The sequence below is a fragment of the Solea senegalensis genome, unplaced genomic scaffold, assembly GCF_019176455.1.
Source record: "Solea senegalensis isolate Sse05_10M unplaced genomic scaffold, IFAPA_SoseM_1 scf7180000013388, whole genome shotgun sequence".
NCBI classification, from domain to species: Eukaryota; Metazoa; Chordata; class Actinopteri; order Pleuronectiformes; family Soleidae; genus Solea; species Solea senegalensis.
The window spans coordinates 23,713-41,672 of record NW_025320814.1 but is presented as its reverse complement, the minus strand read 5'-3'; the positions used below and the strand labels follow the sequence as shown (position 1 = coordinate 41,672).

Below are 17,960 nucleotides of genomic sequence, written 5' to 3'. Positions count from 1 at the left end.
TCATAAAGTCTATGCATTGAACGTGGATGGAGCATTTCCTAACGTCGCTTTATCATCGCTGTAAACTCCTTTTTTTTCAGCCAGGTAACTTCTGCAAGTTTACCTCGTTCATTTGAGCAGCGCCGCCGTGAGGAGACGTGAAGTAGTGACGCCCGACGACTGAAACTCAACAGAGTTTAGTTTACTTTAGGCCGCGTTAATTTGTTGATTAAAATATCAATATTTTCGTGGTGTATCGATTATCATATTGCATGAGGATGGACGACAATATATGATCAAATTGATTCTCGCAGTTATACATTATATCATTCAAGTCATTCACGGCACATTGCAGCTTATCTCTGCATACGCTTTAATCTGAATCTTGTTTGTTGTTCAGTGAATATAATCACTGGAATATAATCAGACAACAAAAAAAAGATGAATCCAAGAATACATTTAAAGCTGAAGAGCACAACTTCTAATTATAAACAAATGACTGCGACATTCAAACTGTGAGTTGAAAATGAGTTTACGCAGTGATGATTAAGTCCATCAGCTCCACATGACTCTCTCTCTCTCTCTCTGTTTGTCTGTGTTTGGATCTCATGTTGCAACAATGAAAACACAAAAAAACACACTCATTCAGCAGTTTGACAGGATAAATGCTTCTTACCCCCCCGTCTGCCCACTGCCCTGCAGCTGTATACACACAAATGCTCTGTCAATCAGGTCTGATAGTCGAAACATAGATTTTAAGTTCTGTTCACAAAGACCAGACGCTGAATAATAACATAAACAACAACAAAATCACCAAAAGTTAAACACTGCAGCTGTAAATTAAGTCAATATTGAAAAACACTGGAGGGTTATTGGTTCAAATCCCCAAAAAGGTCCAGGGCTGGGTGCCCCTGAGCAAGGCATTGTCTCCAGATGCAGATATGTGTTGCTCACTGCTCACCTGTGCATGCCTTGTGTGTGTGTGTGTTCACTACAGTGTTACATGTTACTGTAATTAGATTAACTTTGCAGTCATTTAACGTGTTATAATTTCAAAAGTGTCAACATAACGGATGCTACATACGTAAACAACATACGCATTTTTAGGTTGGAGGTTTGGAGTTTGTCTCGACCAAAGACAGGAATATTATAGTCCACTGACTGTGTGTGTGTGTGTGTGTGTGTGTGTGCAAAAATGACTCATTCCAACATAAAAATACCACTTCAACTGTCAATATTTGTCTTTGTTTGTCAGAAAAATGTATTGGACAACTTTCCACACAGGACAGAGGCCAGAAATCAGGTCTACATATTGATGACAATGACAAACAAGCAAGTGTTTACATATGGGGAGTCATCGCTGACTGATGACATCATGAACATATGCCAGTAACATGAGTTCATCAGCAGGCCTGATACTGTACTGTGTGAGGGGGTTTCTGCATGTGAACCCATTAACCCTCCTCCTCCTCCTCCTCCTCCTCCACTGTGACGTGGTGGTAAAAGTGCAACGTGGACGGGGCAAAAACACTAAGAGCAGAAAGTAAATCGTGCCCAAAACTCTCTTCTCCTCTTTTTTTGACTCCATGCATGCTCTTACCTGTTTTGCCAGCCTTGGATGAGGTTGGTGTATTTGCTCAGGACTCCTTCCTGCTGCCTCCTGCGCTGCTGCTGCTGCAGATTCATGCTGTTCCCCAGCACAGCTCCCCGGCTGCTGCTGCTGCTGCTGCTGCCTCCTCCTCCGCCTCCTCCTCCGCCTCCTCCTCCTGCTCCGCCGGAGACAGGGCTGTGCGACCCACTCCGGCCCACGGGCTTCCTCGTCGCTGATGATGAAGAGTTCCCTCGCTCTGTGGTGGGGGAAGAGTTTGATTTGTTGGTCCCGTGATGCGGACTGCAGAGAGACTTGTCCATCCTGGCGACGGGACGGCGGAGCGCAGCGGCAGCAGCAGGAGGAGGAGAAGGAGGAGGAGGAGGAGGAGGAGACAGGGAGAGAGCAGAAGCAGCAGCAGCAGCAGCAGCGGCGGCAGAGGTAGAGGTCTGTGGTGAAGGATTTCAGAGGAGCATAAGTGTGAAACAGTGCTCAGAAGTAACGCAGAGGACGTGGACGTCCCTCAGTGGCAGAGCAGGCTGACATGTTCCTGTGCCTGGAGTCCTCCTGCTCCCTCCTCCTCTGCAGTGTGTGGAGCTCCGGCTCCGCTCCAGCGTTTTCCTGCTGGGAACACAGGGAACAGAGCAGGGGACACGCCCACTCCGCTCTGGCCCTGCCCCCCGGATGTTAAAAAGCAACACACGTCATCATATTTAATAAACCACCTCGAATGCAGCAGGTAAAACTAGTCTTTTTAGGACACAACATGTGTCTGCATGTGTTATTTTATATCACAATCTATTGTGTTGTTTATTAAAAACGTGAGTCACTGCTGATTATTACACACACACAGGGAGAAATGGGTATAATGTGCACACAAAATGAGTAATATTAATAACATTCTCAGCAATTACCAAGAGAGCTGCACAAGTAAGCAAATGGACAATGGACAGAGATTGTGTGTGTTTTTGTGAGTTCATGAGATTCGTGAGAATGTTATTAATATTATTCGTGCACACGTTATATCTATTATTATATCAGAGGTCTTTTTTCCCATGTCCTGTCTGGGGCTCTGTAGATTATCATGATAAGTATCAGCTCTTTAAATGTTGATGTTTGTTGATGGTGATGTCCATAAGTGCATTTGTCTGACCGTTACTTGTCCAACAGGTCGCTGGACAGGCTTCACATTTGGCAGGCGACCTGCGTGTGCGGTGCCGACTTTGACATTGTTTGGATAAGAAATGCTCGAGGTAATTGTTTGAAATTCCACACATATTAAAAAAGAGGTCTCATGTATTGCACATACCTGTTCTGTGTGAATGGGTGAATGGCTGTAGGGTACGTGGTCATCAAGACTAGAAAAGCTCTAAATAAATACTTACATCCGTCTGTTCCCAATATAATAGTCAAACTTGGCGTCCTGAGGGCACCAGTGTGTGCAGTGCCGACTTTGACACTGTTTGGATAAGAAATGCAAGAAATATCGGTTTTAAAATAAAAAGAAAGTCACAGACTGAGTAGGAACTGCAAGAAAACTGCACTAGTCTGTAAAATATATACAACAGTGACCTTTAGAGTTAAACACAGTTACTACAATCCCACTGCAGGAGTAAACACATGCACAGAGACACTTTTCATCTCATGATACGAGGAGACGACAAGGCAACGATGATGGACCTTTTAAAAACATTCATTCATTCATGTTCTGCCACGTTATCGATAGATAGATCATCTTCAGCAGTGTTTCCCAACAACCCCTGCCCTGTTTTCGATGTTTCCCTGCTCCAACACACCTGATTAAAATCAGCTAAAAACCTGATAACGAGGTGTGTTTTTCTGTTCACAAAGAACCAAAATATGAAGGAATGAATAATAACATCAACGACAAAGTCACCTAAAGTTATGCACTGCACCTTTAAATCAAGTCAGTAATGAAAATACTAAGGTTTAGTGTGACACTTCACGGATTATACAAGAGATTGTAAATGAATCTCTTTAAAAACATTAACTAATTCATTGTCTAAAACTTTAAGTTGGGAAGTTGGAGGCAATCCCGGCTGACCTGACAGGTCACCAGTCCCTACGATGTATGTTTGTCTCACACTCACATCTACGGTCAATTTCGGAGCGGAGGTGTCAAAATTAAAATGACCTCAGGTGCCAATTAGCACCTTGTGTGGTCAAAAGGTGCGGCAAAAAAACGACTTTTCAGTAGCGAGTAGGCAAAATTATAACTCAATATTCCATTATGATATCACAATTAAGATATTTCGTGATGATATCTCACAACATTTCAAAGTAAAAGGGCTTGTTTTAATGTGGAAGGATGTATACTTCACAATAAAATAATAAATAAAACATTGAAAACATGCTGTATATGTAATTGAATGTTGAATTTTATTTTAGCCGTTCTTATTATAGCCGTGAGAAAAATATTGATTGTGAACAAATGTAGTATTATATTATTCTGTCTATATTCTATCACCTGTGTCTCAGCCACACACACACACACAAAGGAAGACGAGGTCTTGGACCATGTTCTCATTCTAACATGATATTAAGTGGTGGGCAGCATGTCATCGACTGGGGGCATTCACGTCCAATTAACCTCCTAATGTTTTGGACTGTGGGAGGAAACGTGGAGAACTCTATGCAGAAAGGCCCTTTACAGAAGTGGGATTCGAACCAGAGACCTTCTTGCTGTGAGGCAACAGTGCTCGCCACTATTCCGCCGTTTGCCCCTGAAAAGCTTTTTATGTGTTAATTTCTTGGCTAACCTTGGCTGTTTTGCTCCCCATCGATTTAATATTCATTTTATCTCGGGGGTTAGATAAGCTGCTCATATGCTCACTCACACACAAAAGCACCGGGATAGTCGGAATGAAAAGGACACGTTAATGAAGAGCAGACTGAACAGCATCGCAGGCTGAGATTGCACCGGTGCAATCGAAGGCATGAATCTCCACAAGACACTTAGAAGCACATGGATAGATTCCTGCTGCCTGTCAGCTGAGGCCGGCCACAAAGCAGAGAGATCAATACAAGAGAGTAAAAAAATAAAGACAAATCCCCGGGCAATGGAAAGTCAGTGGTTTGTTAAAAGGCTGTGCAGAGAGTCAGGTCCAGGTCAGCTGCATTTTATTATGAGAAGTCACAGCAGTTTGACTCTGATTAAAGTAAGCCATTGAAAAATGTATTTGTCATGTTCATTTTTCAACGTGAAGAAATCCTGGTCATTTTCTTTACATTCACCGTAAAGCTGAAACGTGACGGTCTATATTAAAGCTGTCCATTTACTCCTCCACTCTCGGCTCCACCTCATCATTTTCCTTCTCTTTCATCATGTCTTCATCACATAATCCAGGTTATAAGCTCTATAAACCGACTTGCATCATCTCTGCCTCGGTCACAATCAATCTGCTTAAACAGAACAAGCTTGTGCGAGAGCCGGCGGCCACTGACACGGCAGAGAAACCGGCGTTTCCTCATCTCGACCCCTGTGAGACGACAGAAGTTAATGCATGTCCACTCTCCGGCTTTACAGCCTTGTCCTCCGCTCCACTTCAGTCCTGCATCGGCTCTTCAGGCCCTCATCTCTCTTGGCTGGAGGAAGATTCTTCAACACCTGAAAATGTCTGTTTAGCACTAACCACATGTCACAGTGAGAACAAATAGAAACACAACTTTAGTTTTGGTGCATGTATGAATGTTAGAATGAAAGGAATTTGAAACCACAGATGCTGTATTAAATTCAAAGTGGTTAAACTGATGAACTAAAGTTCCCCTGCTGCCTTAGAACAGATGATACATATTTACCGCATGATAATTTGCTGTTTACACTTGCTGTATCTTGTCACTTCCACATGACTTCGGAGTTAAATGAATGCTTTGGTGAACTGGCTACACACAGATGAAGAAATATTTGCCATGGAAAGACACACAAATGGACAACATTTATGGACAATATTTAAAAATATTGACACAAATCTAATTCCATACAGAACGCCACTTTGAAAATAACTTGGACAATGCATGTAAACTCCCCAACACTCAATGTTCTTGAGCGGGTAAAATTGAATAAGAAGATTTTTTGAGTGACAACCAAAAACTCAGACAATCACTTAGTACGATGGATAACGTTACCTTTTGAAAACTCAATAACATAGAGTCCAAAAATGTCTATGATCAGCGAGATAAGAGATGAGTTCACGTGATTTAAACGTGATCTCATATGTGCAGCAGTGACTGAAATATTGCAGGGATGTGGTTGCCAGATCCTCCCATTACAGAATTAAGATGCTGCAGTTGCACAAACATGCACTAAATGTTATTGTTATTGTTTATTCCTGATAAGATCACTTGCTCGCTCGTCATTCTCCTCTTCCTCACATATACTTCACACCCTGGTATAGTGACATTAGATTAAAAGGGACTAAGAGATAAGATGACTCTAATTATTATTATTTCATTTAATTATTTATTAATTTTGTTATTTGTTTCATTTTCTATACCACCGATGGTACACGTACCACAGTTTGAGAACCATGAACCATGATGTTTTCATTGGCGTAGGTTCATCTGTAAGTTTGTTCTTCCTGTCTGCTACTTCCTGTCTACAGTTTGTGGCTTTGGGGTAGTTGATCACTCAAGTACAGTAATGTTCCCACTACCCACTAATGATGTCACAAAAATCATAGCATGTTCAATACATCACTATCTCTGGGCAAAAGTGTCCAAAAAAACAATCACACCTTATTGGATTTTTTAGACACTCCACCAGTTTCTTCCAGATCTGATCCAGATGATGGATTTTGCATAAAGGATGCATATATCGATGTGTATTTCTCAGGGACATCTTCACAGATCAGGATGAATTGTCTTGGTTAGGTAAGATGGTAATACCAGGAAAAGTTCTATACAGATCCAGCGGATCAAAACGTAATCATTCCTGTTGATATGTAAAACCCAGGTGACAAAGTGTTAAAGCTCTCAGGTCTGCGCTCTCAGAGTGCTAGAATATTCCAGCATTTTGTGTGTATTTATGGCTGGAATGACAAATACCACCTTGTCATGGCAACGTAGAACCTTCAATGTTGCAGCAGCAAAATTCAGTGCAAGAGACGTCTGATCCCAGGGTCCATCTCTTTGGGCATTTCGATGTCTGTCGGCCGTTCAGGAAATAACTGAAGACTGACTTTGAAGCTCAGTGGGGAAAAAAAAAACCTTTAAAGATAAAGTTGTGTGAAGAAGTTCGCTGCCAGCAGTTTCACATTTTCATCTCCTACTTCTGATGCCAGTTATTTCAACTCAGAATTGGTTATTAGATCACTATGTCTGTGGTGTAGTGAAGCGGTGTGTGTGTGTGTGTGTACTTGGGAACCAGTAGAACAGTGGACTTCAGTGTCGTTACACACTCACAAACAGGGGACTCCATGTGAACAGGGGACATTTCTCAAGTCCCCTGTTGGCCATGCTTTAAATCATGCTAAAATCGTGTCTAAGACGCTCTGGTGAATTTTTTTAATACTAAGCAAAGTGGGGACTTTCAAGTGTGTGAGCAGCATTTGAGAAGGGATGGATGTATTTCATGTCATTTTAACCACTTCTGTCTGTCTCTGTCCCTGACAGATATCTGCACTCCTGCAGTCCAAAGTGTACAACAATACTCGTCCATTTTCCTAAGAAAAAAAAGTCCACAACCAAACCAAACAGTGGTGTAAAGAGAGACAGCGCTGACCTTGGTTTGTTTAATGTTTCTGCAGAGTTTACAGAATCAGATTAGCCGCGTCTCACCTGGTCTAATTGTCCCTGGCAACAACAGAACCTGAGATTATCTTGAGTTTTGTTTTGGGAACATTTTTATCTGCAAACTCTGCAGTCCCCGAAATGTCTCTTTTTTTTTCTTTTTTTGATGTATAAAACTTTGTCCGTGTGCTCTTACTCTGATTTAACTGTAATCTAATCTCAAAAACGGTGATGTCGGGTCACACTGAGTATAATTGTCATTTCTGCCCCATTGCAGTCAGTATAAATGACATGGGAGTGTGTTTGACTTGCCAAACGCCTGCATCTGTTTGTACAAGAGTCTGCATTATTCACAAGAACCAGCAACCTCGCCAATAACTACTGAATGGACTGACTGGAGGGAGACTATTGACCGTGTAAGTGGACAACGTCAGCAGACACAGAGTGTGTGTTTGTGTGTGTATTTGTAACCTCTTTAGGACCTTTTCTGGCTAAAACACCGGCCCTGTCAGGACCAGTAGTCCTCATGGAGACCAAAACCTGGTCCCAACGTGGCAGAACCTCATTTCTGAGGAACTGGTTAAGTTTAAGGCTAAGATTTGAATTGTGGTCTGGTCAAGGTTAGGGTTAGTCGTTGGCTGGTTATGGTCGGGCTGTCCGATAGAATGGGATCAATGCAGTGCTTGAGAAAGAATAGCTGTGTGTGTGCTTGTATTAAGCTCCTTGTGGGGACATTTTGTCTGGACCGCACAATTTTAAAGTAAAGTTTGGTTTTAGGGCTAGGGTTAGAATTGTCTTTAGGTTAGGGTTGAGACAATTGTTAGGGTTGGGCATTTAGTTGTGATGGTGAGGGTTTGGGTAAGGGGTTAGGGAATGCATTATGTCTATGAGATTGTCCTCACTAAGACGTAACAACACATTTATGAGGTGTGTGTTCTTGTATGGGTATCATTGTGAAGACCAAGCAACGTATAAACCACAGGGGATGAGGACATTTTGAGAAAGTGGGGACATTTTAGCTGGTCCTCTCTTTCTGTCACTCCTTTAAAGGGTTTTTTGAGGGTTAAGACTTGGTTTAAGGGTCAGGGTGAGGCTTCCAGCTGTGATGCTGAGGTTAGGTTAAGGGACTAGAGAACGCCTTATGTCTATGAGTGTCCTCACTATGAACCTGCATGCTAAATGCTGTTTTAATGTAAACACACTTCTGTAAAATATCACTACCTCAGAAAATAGTGGCTCATATTTAAATCACAGAATTTCCTCTGCATTTTCCTATCGTTCTTATTTTCCAGTGTTTTATCTCGTGTATATTGTTGTGTGTGTGGTTTTCATCATCACTTATACCTGTCACTCATACATGTCTTAGTTGATTTTCATATTATGTGTGCTGTATTTATGTGTGAGACACAAATACAGAGACAAAAGTGGAAAAATAGCAGCGGCAGAGAGGTTTGAAACACTATTATCTGACTGAATTGTTCTCTTTTTACCCCTGAAAGTGGATAATAGCAGAGTTAAAGGTCATTAGTTGTTGCACTAGTGAAGGGTTTTTCCTGCTGTGGACAAAGACATGGAAAAGACAGTGACAGGTCTTCTATAGATATCGCTGAAGCTCTCTGTGGGCTCAATTATGTCTCTATTGAACAGGAGCCGGATCCCAATTAGTGCTCTAACTTGACATTTGTGTTTGCTTCAGGTGCTAACAGCTAATGGCGCCACTTGATTTCAGACGTTTCCTGTGAAGCAAACAGGATGATGACTGGGTCAAAACATGTCAGAGCGAGGAGGACGGTCGTGTCCCTGAAGCTTGTTTTCTGTCAGAGCAGAGCACAGGACGCTGTGACCGGAACAACACCCTGCCTCTTTTCTGCAGTGTCACCGCTCACAGCTCTAATATCCTGTTTCAAAGACGAGAGGAAAACAAACACAATCCACACAGGAACTTTAAATTAAACTCCAGCGCTGTAGCTTAAGTAATCATGTCAAAACAGCTCCTTTACGAAACTGATTATGATTTTATTGCTCACGGCTGTCACACTGGGAATGGGTAATACAGAGTTATGACAAATCACCAAAACATCAACGAGAAAAACCCAAGGCTGCATGTCACTTTCACTGTTGCCTGGTACGTGCAACACAAATATTAATGTACACTCGTCACAAGATAGAAAATGACGTCTACAGCAGGTGGTGGGAGAATGATATATGTCTCTTCAGCATCCTGGAGACATCTGCTGGACATGAAGACACATATGGTTGAGAAAATGAACAGGATGATTAATGGCCTCAACTTTACTCGTTTTTACTGCAGTAAAAGTGTAGTCATTAAAATATCCCTTACATAGTAAAATGAGGTGGTACAGTCCTCGTGAATCACATTTGTACAGTCACTGTTGCACGACATGTTCACTGTGGTCTTTGAATACATCCATTATCATTAATGTGTTATTGGTAATAGAGAACCAGGTGTTTCTCTCAGTTGAAAATGGTAGGAAACAGCAAAAATAGGCAGAATAATGCTGCCTTTAAATAAAGGTGTAAGCCTGTGGTTATCGCAGGTACATGATTAGGCTTTCATCTCCGGTCCAGACACTTAAAGTGTAATCTGGTTATAAAAAGAAGTTCGTTAAGAGAGTGTTTAATATTAAAATGAATTAATATGTACATGATTCATGCAGAAATCTCAATATCAAAAGCTTTTATTAACCAGCGACTGACAAATGGGTTCATGTAATTTATCCACTATCATCACAATCAAACTGGCTGTCGCTGATCATGTTTCACTTGACAGCTGATGTTTTTTTGGTGTTTGTGGCTCTTTTGCTCATCTGGGATATGTTTTAGTTTGAAGTTTACTGGTTTTTGCTTGATTGTTGTTTGTTTTCGACAGATTTCTGTTGTTAAATGTTCTTATATTGTCAGAGAAGTACAGGGACAGTTTGGTCCCAGGACTTTAATTTTAATGGCATTTAAATATGTGGCTCCCTCTTCCTGGAACAAGCTTAAACAGGATCTGGTCTCACTGAACTCTTTAGATCAGACTTCAGATCATTTACCTAATTACACATTTCTTATTTTTCAGAGATTGTATGTATATTTTATTTATTTATTTATTCATACATTATATTTATTCAAATTCAAATATGCTGAATGTTTGAATAGCTGTAACCTTGTCCTGTCTGAAACCTGCCTGTCTAGGCCAGTACATTTGCAAAAGAGATTTCTAATCTCAACTAGTTTATATCCTGGTTAAATAAAGGTTAAATAAAGATGTGTCTAAAAATGTTGATGAACAGTAAAAAAAAAAAAAAAAGAATATACTTTTATAGACTTTCCTTTCTAATCAGGAGAAAAATTTGGTCTTCTCTTTGAGTGCATGCTCTCCGGCAGACTCATCTCTCGATAAAGGCCACACACACACACACAGAATCACAGATCAAGTGTGGATGTGCACGTGTAGCATCGACTCCACACATGCACACACTCATCCCATGCATCCCATTTATACAATCAGCGTATGTTTGAATGTAATGATTCCTTATAATGCGTCTCATTAGTATGCTGAAGGGAGCAGAGGTCCACCTCACTGTGGAGGAAGTCCTACCCACACTAAAGGACATTTCATTAGCATTGATTTTTCTCTTTTCCAGCAACAGGAGCAGTCGCTCAGTCTTTCCCTCTTATAACATATATATTACTCACCATGTCAAGGGAGCACCTTAGTGTTGCTTTCACGTCATTTTTCATTGAATCAACGTAAACGACACCTGACAGCATCTGAGAATATTGCACTGTAAAGACGTTGTCAAAAAGTGAAAGTCCTGTGTGTCATCTGAGAGAATCGTTTATTTTTTGTACTTGTATATTTTACTTTTGTATATTTTTTGTATTCTTGTATACGTCTTTTAGACGTGGGACTGGCTTTAAAGGTGCAATGTGTAAAATGTATTGGTGAACTTTCATGTTGCACCTTAATGTCCTTCCAAGTGTCACAATCAAAACTCAAAAGAAGTTAAGTTTGTCCATTGTGGGCTACTGTAAAAACAAAGCAGTCCAAAATGGCAGATTCTGTAGAAATGACCCATCTCCATATATAAGTACAAAAAAAGCTTATTCAGGGGCAATGAAAATCAGCAATTCATACAATCAGATTTTACACTCACACATTTTTTGAAAGACATCATATTTTTGTGCTTTGTCAGCAGTTGTATTTATTGTTTTATTTTAAATGAAGGACTACAACCAGTAGTAAAAGGGATACTTAAGTAAAAGTACAAGCGTGTTACCAGAAAATGACTTTGGTAGAAGTTGAAGTCACTTTTTTATGTAATATTACCTAAGTATGAATAAATAAAAGTGAAAGCCTTGATGTATATGACATTTCCTGTACTTAAGTATCTTAAAAAAGTGAGGAGTTGACCGGAAGGTTGTGGGTTCAATTCCTGGCTCGGCTGGTCTATGTGTGTCCTTGAGCAAGACACTTAACCCCATGTTGCAGCGTGTGAATGGGTGAAAACTGTGGTGTAAAGCAGTTCATCAAGACAAGAAAAGCGCGGTATAAATACAGCCCATAATACCAACTCTTCTTCTTTTATTTGGTACAACGACAGGAAATGTAGTGGAGTAAAAGTACAAGTTGCTGGAAATATAAATAACATAGTAAAGTACAGAACTACCATTCCCAGAATGCCACAGGGGCTTTTCAGTGCTTTGACCATGTGTTGCGTGACTGCCACCTAGAGGGTGTGGGTGGAAGGTGCAGGAAAAACGTGCTTCCTTGGTGACACACACACACACACACACACAGACCGCACTCTCTCATTACAATGCATCCAGCTCGAGCAGCAGCAGCAGCAGCAGATATGTAAAGCTGGATCAGAAAACAATGTACTTCTGCTGCTGTCATCACCATCATCACCGCCATCATCATGTTCCCGGGAGTTTTCTATGCACTGCTGGCGGGTTTCCTCGGGGCTGTGGCGTCGTCGTCGGCCAAGCTCTCCCTCGGAGCAGACTACCTGAAGGGAGTGTGTGAAACCGGACTCCGGACGTGGGGAGAGCAGCGGAAATTCAGACAAGCGGACGAGACTACCACCTGTGACCGGGTAAGGCAGCGTCGCAGTGACGGGGAGAGAGAGGGAGTAATTACAGGGGGTGAGGATGGATGTGAGGAATGCAGCAGGAACGTGGTGCGTGAAGGAGATGATGAGTTGAAGCAGGAGGGGCTCCTCCTCTCATCTCCTTCCCTGTCTCCCTCAGCATCAGCACCATCAGCAGCATCACATGCAGCCGCAGCCGCATCCGTGTCCGCGTGCTGACGCTGAATGACATTGCAGCTCCTTCCACTGTGATGTGTCTGCCTTTGAGTTATCGCGTTGTTTCGTAGCAGGTCTCGTGCCTCAGCTGTTGGCTTCTTTGCAAATAGGGGTCAGGTGTCTCGTGTGACCTTCACGCGCTTGCACACAGTGCCATGTGAGGAGGCACGTGTTCTAAGGCTGAAATGGTTACAGCGAAATTAAATTGAAATGACAAACTTAAAACCTTGCAAAACATGGAAGGAATAGAAAATGAGCTTTGAAAGACAAATGCTACGAACAGACAACAGATTATTTCATAATATCAAGTGACAGAATTTGATTGATCACACCTTGTGATGAGTTTTAACATTTGCTTTGGCTGGAGAATTGAAGGGTGTCTTTTGGCAGAGATGTTAATGATTCTAATGATTCAGTTCCACTGAAAACAACTGCTTTACAAGTCACTAGGAAGGAGGAGGGAACGGAAGTCGCTGCAGTTTCATGCAGCCGCGCAGTGATGACTCCGCCCACGTTGAGTAGGTACTATTTTGTAGTGGAAAACCGACGTAAACCGAGGCGAGCTGGGAACATAGGTGGAAAAGGGGCTTTATATTAACTCATAATTTAACAAAGTTGCGAGTTGTAATCCGCTTCTTCTGTATTCTCCAGCTCCACATCCCTCTGAGGCTGCTGTGTGGTGGACTCCTTTTCACCTGCAACGCTGTGATGTGGACCTTCCTCGCCAAAGCACTCAGGTATTCTTCTTCCTCCACCAGAACCACTGTGACCACCACCGCCTCCAACTTCATATCCTCCGTAAGTAGCAAAGCTTTCCTCTCGCAACGTGTGTCCTCTTCGTTTTCAGTCTCTTATTTTATTTGCACAGCGCTAATCCATCACATCACTGTATATTATCTGAAGTCACTACAATTATCACAGAGAAACGCAACAGGAACACGATGAGCACAACCAGACTCAGAGTGTATGAACATGTGCCTCAGCTGGTTGGGGTAGGATAGAGGAGAGAAAGTAAGGAGGTTAGTGAACCTCTCTTCCGTGTATAAGCTGCTTTATTTTAGAAAGTAGGTTGGACTATTTTCAGAAATAAGGTGCCGCAGTGATTAAGGTGTCTCGCTTCAAGTTCAGCTCCTTGTTTCACATGATCTATGAAACTTTTGAGCATATTTAACTAACGAGACGCTGATTTTGTTTTTTGTCAGGCTTTTCTGGGCCAGTTAATCTTTGGTGAAGCCCAGATAACGCTGTGGTGGGTCGGGATCTCTCTGACCTTCTCCGGTCTGTTGGTCCTGCAGAGAGTCGCGCCGCAGGACGGACACCAGAGTGAAGTCAACACAAAGGACGAATAATATGTCTTGTCTCCACTAGTGCAGTTCATTGTGTCTCCTCCTGGTTGTTTTTTTGTTAAGCTCTGAATTGAAGAGAAACCTTAACAATAGCAGTTAAGTGCATTTAGGTCTTAAGTAAAAACTGTTGAACAGGATCAATTTGTTGACTTCTGATAGGCTTTTTTCAATTTCTTTTTTAATTTATTGAACTAAATGCCAATCAAACTGTGTCCTTATTTTGAGTTAGTGACCATTTATGCTTCAGTTTTTAACCACATAGGCTGTGAAGTGACGCTGGCTGCTGTGATAAAATCAGAGGAGACGCTGCTCTGGCTGGTGGAGACACGATGAAGGATTCCTGTGTCCACTGTCTTTGTCTGTCCACAGGCTTATTACTGACTTTACAATTCACTCAACAACAGCACAACAACTCATGGGCTAACACAGTGGAGGAGGACGACGCTCGGGAGGAAACTGAAAGGTCAATTCAACACTTTGGGAAATATGCTCTTTAGCTTCCTCACTGAGTTACATGATGAGATTAATGACATTTCCGTGTTTGTGTGGCAAATATGAAACTAGTTATTAATACGCAGGAAACCCGAGAAAAGGTTGAATTACGTAGTACGTACTTAAACGCTACGTCCAACAATCATCTGACATTTAGTTTCTTTATAAATCAACTGTGTATAAAACGAGATAAAACTGTGAAATATCCCATATGTGTGATTGTTACAATGAAAAAGAATAAAATCTATAATGTACCATAGGAAAGTAATTAAAAAGAAATCGTGAATCCATCTTTTTCCCCTTTAATTTGGATGCAAAGTCAAATTCATACATTTTTAGTAAGTAAAACTTAACTTGTTGGTAAATAGAAATAGAAAGTAGTACAATCAGACAAAAATCGAATCTTTTTCCCCCTGTAATCATCTCTCATCTACAATATTATACTGTATTGTATGTAGCGTATAGTGACTGGCACTGATCTTGTCATCTAACTCTCATATTTCAAGTTTCAACCTCTTCTTGTAAAAGTGGAGAACTATAATCGAAGGACCTGCGTGTGTTGACGAGACTGATTTGACTCGTTTCATGACTTATGGACAAAAAGCGTTATTTACTCTGTGCATGATGTTGCCGTCCATCAGCCTGTGCGTTGTGTACGCACAGTTATAGCAGCTGTCGGATCACCAAAGCTTTCCTAACTCACATATCCTACGAGACTCACTGTAAACACCCTACACTTACATTCCATTAATAATCCCACTGATGTAGCAGTGAAAGGCTCACCCCCGGCATGGTTTTTTTTTTGCCCACTTTCTCTTTGCCTTTCTGAAAAGCTTGAACTTTAACCCTCCAGAAACGAGCATGTGTTTTGATTCAGAGGCAGCTGGTCTTCCATTTCATGACAGACGTGTGCATGTCCCTGGACGCCGGCAAAATCACACCAAAGCACCATTTCACACCACAGTGACGTGAGAAACTGTCTCTCTGGTGTGTGAGACATTACCTTTTTTTTTTTTTAGCTTTATGTGCCCTGCATTTACGATCTCATTGATCGTGAAATCACAATCATAAATACCAATCCATCGCTCATCATCTCTGGGGCTTTAATACACCTCAAGCTTTATTAAAAAGCTTCCCTCCATATCTCTGGAGTTGTCGGCATGAATGCAATAACATACTTCCTTCAAATCATGAACACTGTGATATGTGAAACAGCAAGGAAGCTTTGAGCGTTAATAATTGAACGTAGTAAATGGCAATATGCTTCTAGCGTTTTGTTTCTGTTTGCATAAATCAGCTAAGTAAGTAAGTATAATGTAGTAGTGTGCAGGGATTTACCTGAATGTGGCATCGGAGTGCTGCAAAATGTGTTTTTAAAGTCACACTTTGCTGTTGTTTGGATACATATCACAATATATAATCAATGCATTATGGTAGCTATAATACCCGTGTGTCATATCCCACAGCAGCAGTGCACACATATATCCATAATATGTCCTTTCTTACACTGTTGTATTTGGTGGCATTTACATGCATCCCTGTTAATGTGACTGCAGAGACGAGTGATGTTTCATGGCAGGGCTGCACTCGCTGTGCATGGGTTTTCTGCACGTGCAGCGACATTGGAAGTGGATTCAGTCGTTTGTGCCTCCATGTTTTGAGAGCCTGGTTATGTTAGTTACTTAAAGGAGTAGTTAGACAGCTGGGGAAATTGTGCTTATTCGTTTTACTTGCCAAGAATGACCTGGTGTGCATTAAACTGTATCACAACATTTAACCAAACCTTAAAAAACACAGTAAATTAAACGGTTTAAAATGAATATTGTGAGTTAGTTCACTGAGCTGAACAGTAACAGCATGATGGAAGTCCACCATGATACCGTCCTTGTGTCTGTGTGAGGGATTAAGTTAGCTTAGCGCAAAGCTTAGACACAGAGGCAAAAACAGCTCCTTAAAGCAAATAAAGGTCAATAATAATGTTATGTTTGTGTTCAATAAGTTCAACACAAAACATTAGCTTAGCAACATGTACACTCCCCTTTGTGTACAATTAGTAATATCAAAATAATGCTAACAACCTAGCATAGTTTAGCATGAAAAGTTGAACAGGAAAGTAGCTAGCAAAAAGGGCTAAATGTATTTATACATATCTGTAAGTTCATTAATTACATTGCTTTGGTTGAATCTGTGGAAAAGCTGAAGCTAACAAGATTATTTCTGGTTTCACACTGGATTGTTTTGTTTCTTTTTTCGTTTTAGTCATTATGCTAAGCTAAGCAAAACAACTGAAACTACATACAGACAAAGTGAAACAGCACATTTCCCCCAAACGTCAAATGACTCCTTTAACATACTGTAACATTAATATCTGTGACCAATATTTTGTTGCCTGGCTAAATTTCTAGGTAATGGCATGACGAGGTTTAAACCAGAGGTCTCAAACTCGCGGGCCGTGGGCCACATGCTCGCCACTTACTGTCAAGTTATTTATGTATGTTTTTTTTCTATTAATCCATTCATTCTTGCATCATTAATATGTTTTCATTGTTTAACATTATTGTTTTGATGTCTTCTTCTCCAAACGTTTGACTTTTTTTTTCACTTGACGCCAACTGACCAAACGAGACACTCAGTGGCCCCCAGGTCATTTGAGTTTGAGACCCCTGTGTTTAATCATCTACCTATGAACACATTCTCAGTTAAATATAAGCAGTCACCACATTTATAGCTCAGTTACAGCGGCATGGCCCTGAGTGTAATGTCTTTACAGTATATCCATGTGCACATAAACTGTAGATGAGGTTGAACTACTGTGTGATGAGTTAATATGCTGCACTGCAAGACAAAAAAAAACAACAACCCAGAAACCCTTGACTCAATAAAGATTAAATTGACTAGAATAAAACTAATCTTTGTCATTTTTGATTAGAAGAAGCTCTGGAAAAATGTGTGATTTTATTTTCTTTAACATAAAAATATGTGCAGTCCAGCTGACAAGTATAACACGACTGTTTAACACATATGATGATGTTTTACAGATGGTGTGAAACAAACGTGTAAATGTAGACTGAAAAATCTTAAAGGGAATATTTAAGACACCATCTCCGATGAGAGACGAAACACTGTTAAATAATGAAGTTAAATAAACGACAAACGATGTGCGTTCCGTCTCTCGAATGTTGTTATCTTTGTTATCTATCAATTCAGACAAAAACAAGCCCCTTGGAGTTATTCTACGTCAAATTGAATAGAGTTAGATTTGAAGGTCTGTGTTTTCCTATTAAGTTTTCCTATTAAGCTCAATGTCTCTTTTTTTGCATTCAAACACAGTAACAGCTAATAAAGAGAGTGTTTCCTTGAGTGGAGCTGGATGTAATGTTGGCCTTGAGCGTGATGATGAGCATCATCTCCCTTTAAATACAAAGTGGAAAACAAATCAGGAGAATAAAAAGGCCTTTTAGATTCACATGATACATAATAGGCTCACTCCTA

At 40.9% G+C, this 17,960-nt stretch overlaps 1 protein-coding gene across 1 annotated transcript; it reads left to right on the top strand.

Annotated features, from left to right (window-relative positions):
• Positions 1-12,079: 12,079 nt before the first annotated feature.
• Positions 12,080-17,368, top strand: LOC122760313 (transmembrane protein 42-like). The gene is made up of 3 exons (XM_044015400.1): positions 12,080-12,420; positions 13,282-13,428; positions 13,833-17,368. Exons 1-3 carry the CDS (start codon positions 12,244-12,246, stop codon positions 13,977-13,979), a joined length of 471 nt encoding a protein of 156 aa, XP_043871335.1. The 5' UTR covers positions 12,080-12,243; the 3' UTR covers positions 13,980-17,368.
• Positions 17,369-17,960: the final 592 nt, after the last annotated feature.

Excerpts from the sequence above, each read along its gene's own strand:
- LOC122760313 (XM_044015400.1), top strand. The coding sequence starts at position 12,244 with ATGTTCCCGGGAGTTTTCTATGCACTGCTGGCGGGTTTCCTCGGGGCT. Across the intron at positions 12,421-13,281 it reads AGACTACCACCTGTGACCGG|CTCCACATCCCTCTGAGGCT; the intron begins GTAAGGCAGCGT and ends TGTATTCTCCAG. Across the intron at positions 13,429-13,832 it reads CCTCCAACTTCATATCCTCC|GCTTTTCTGGGCCAGTTAAT; the intron begins GTAAGTAGCAAA and ends GTTTTTTGTCAG.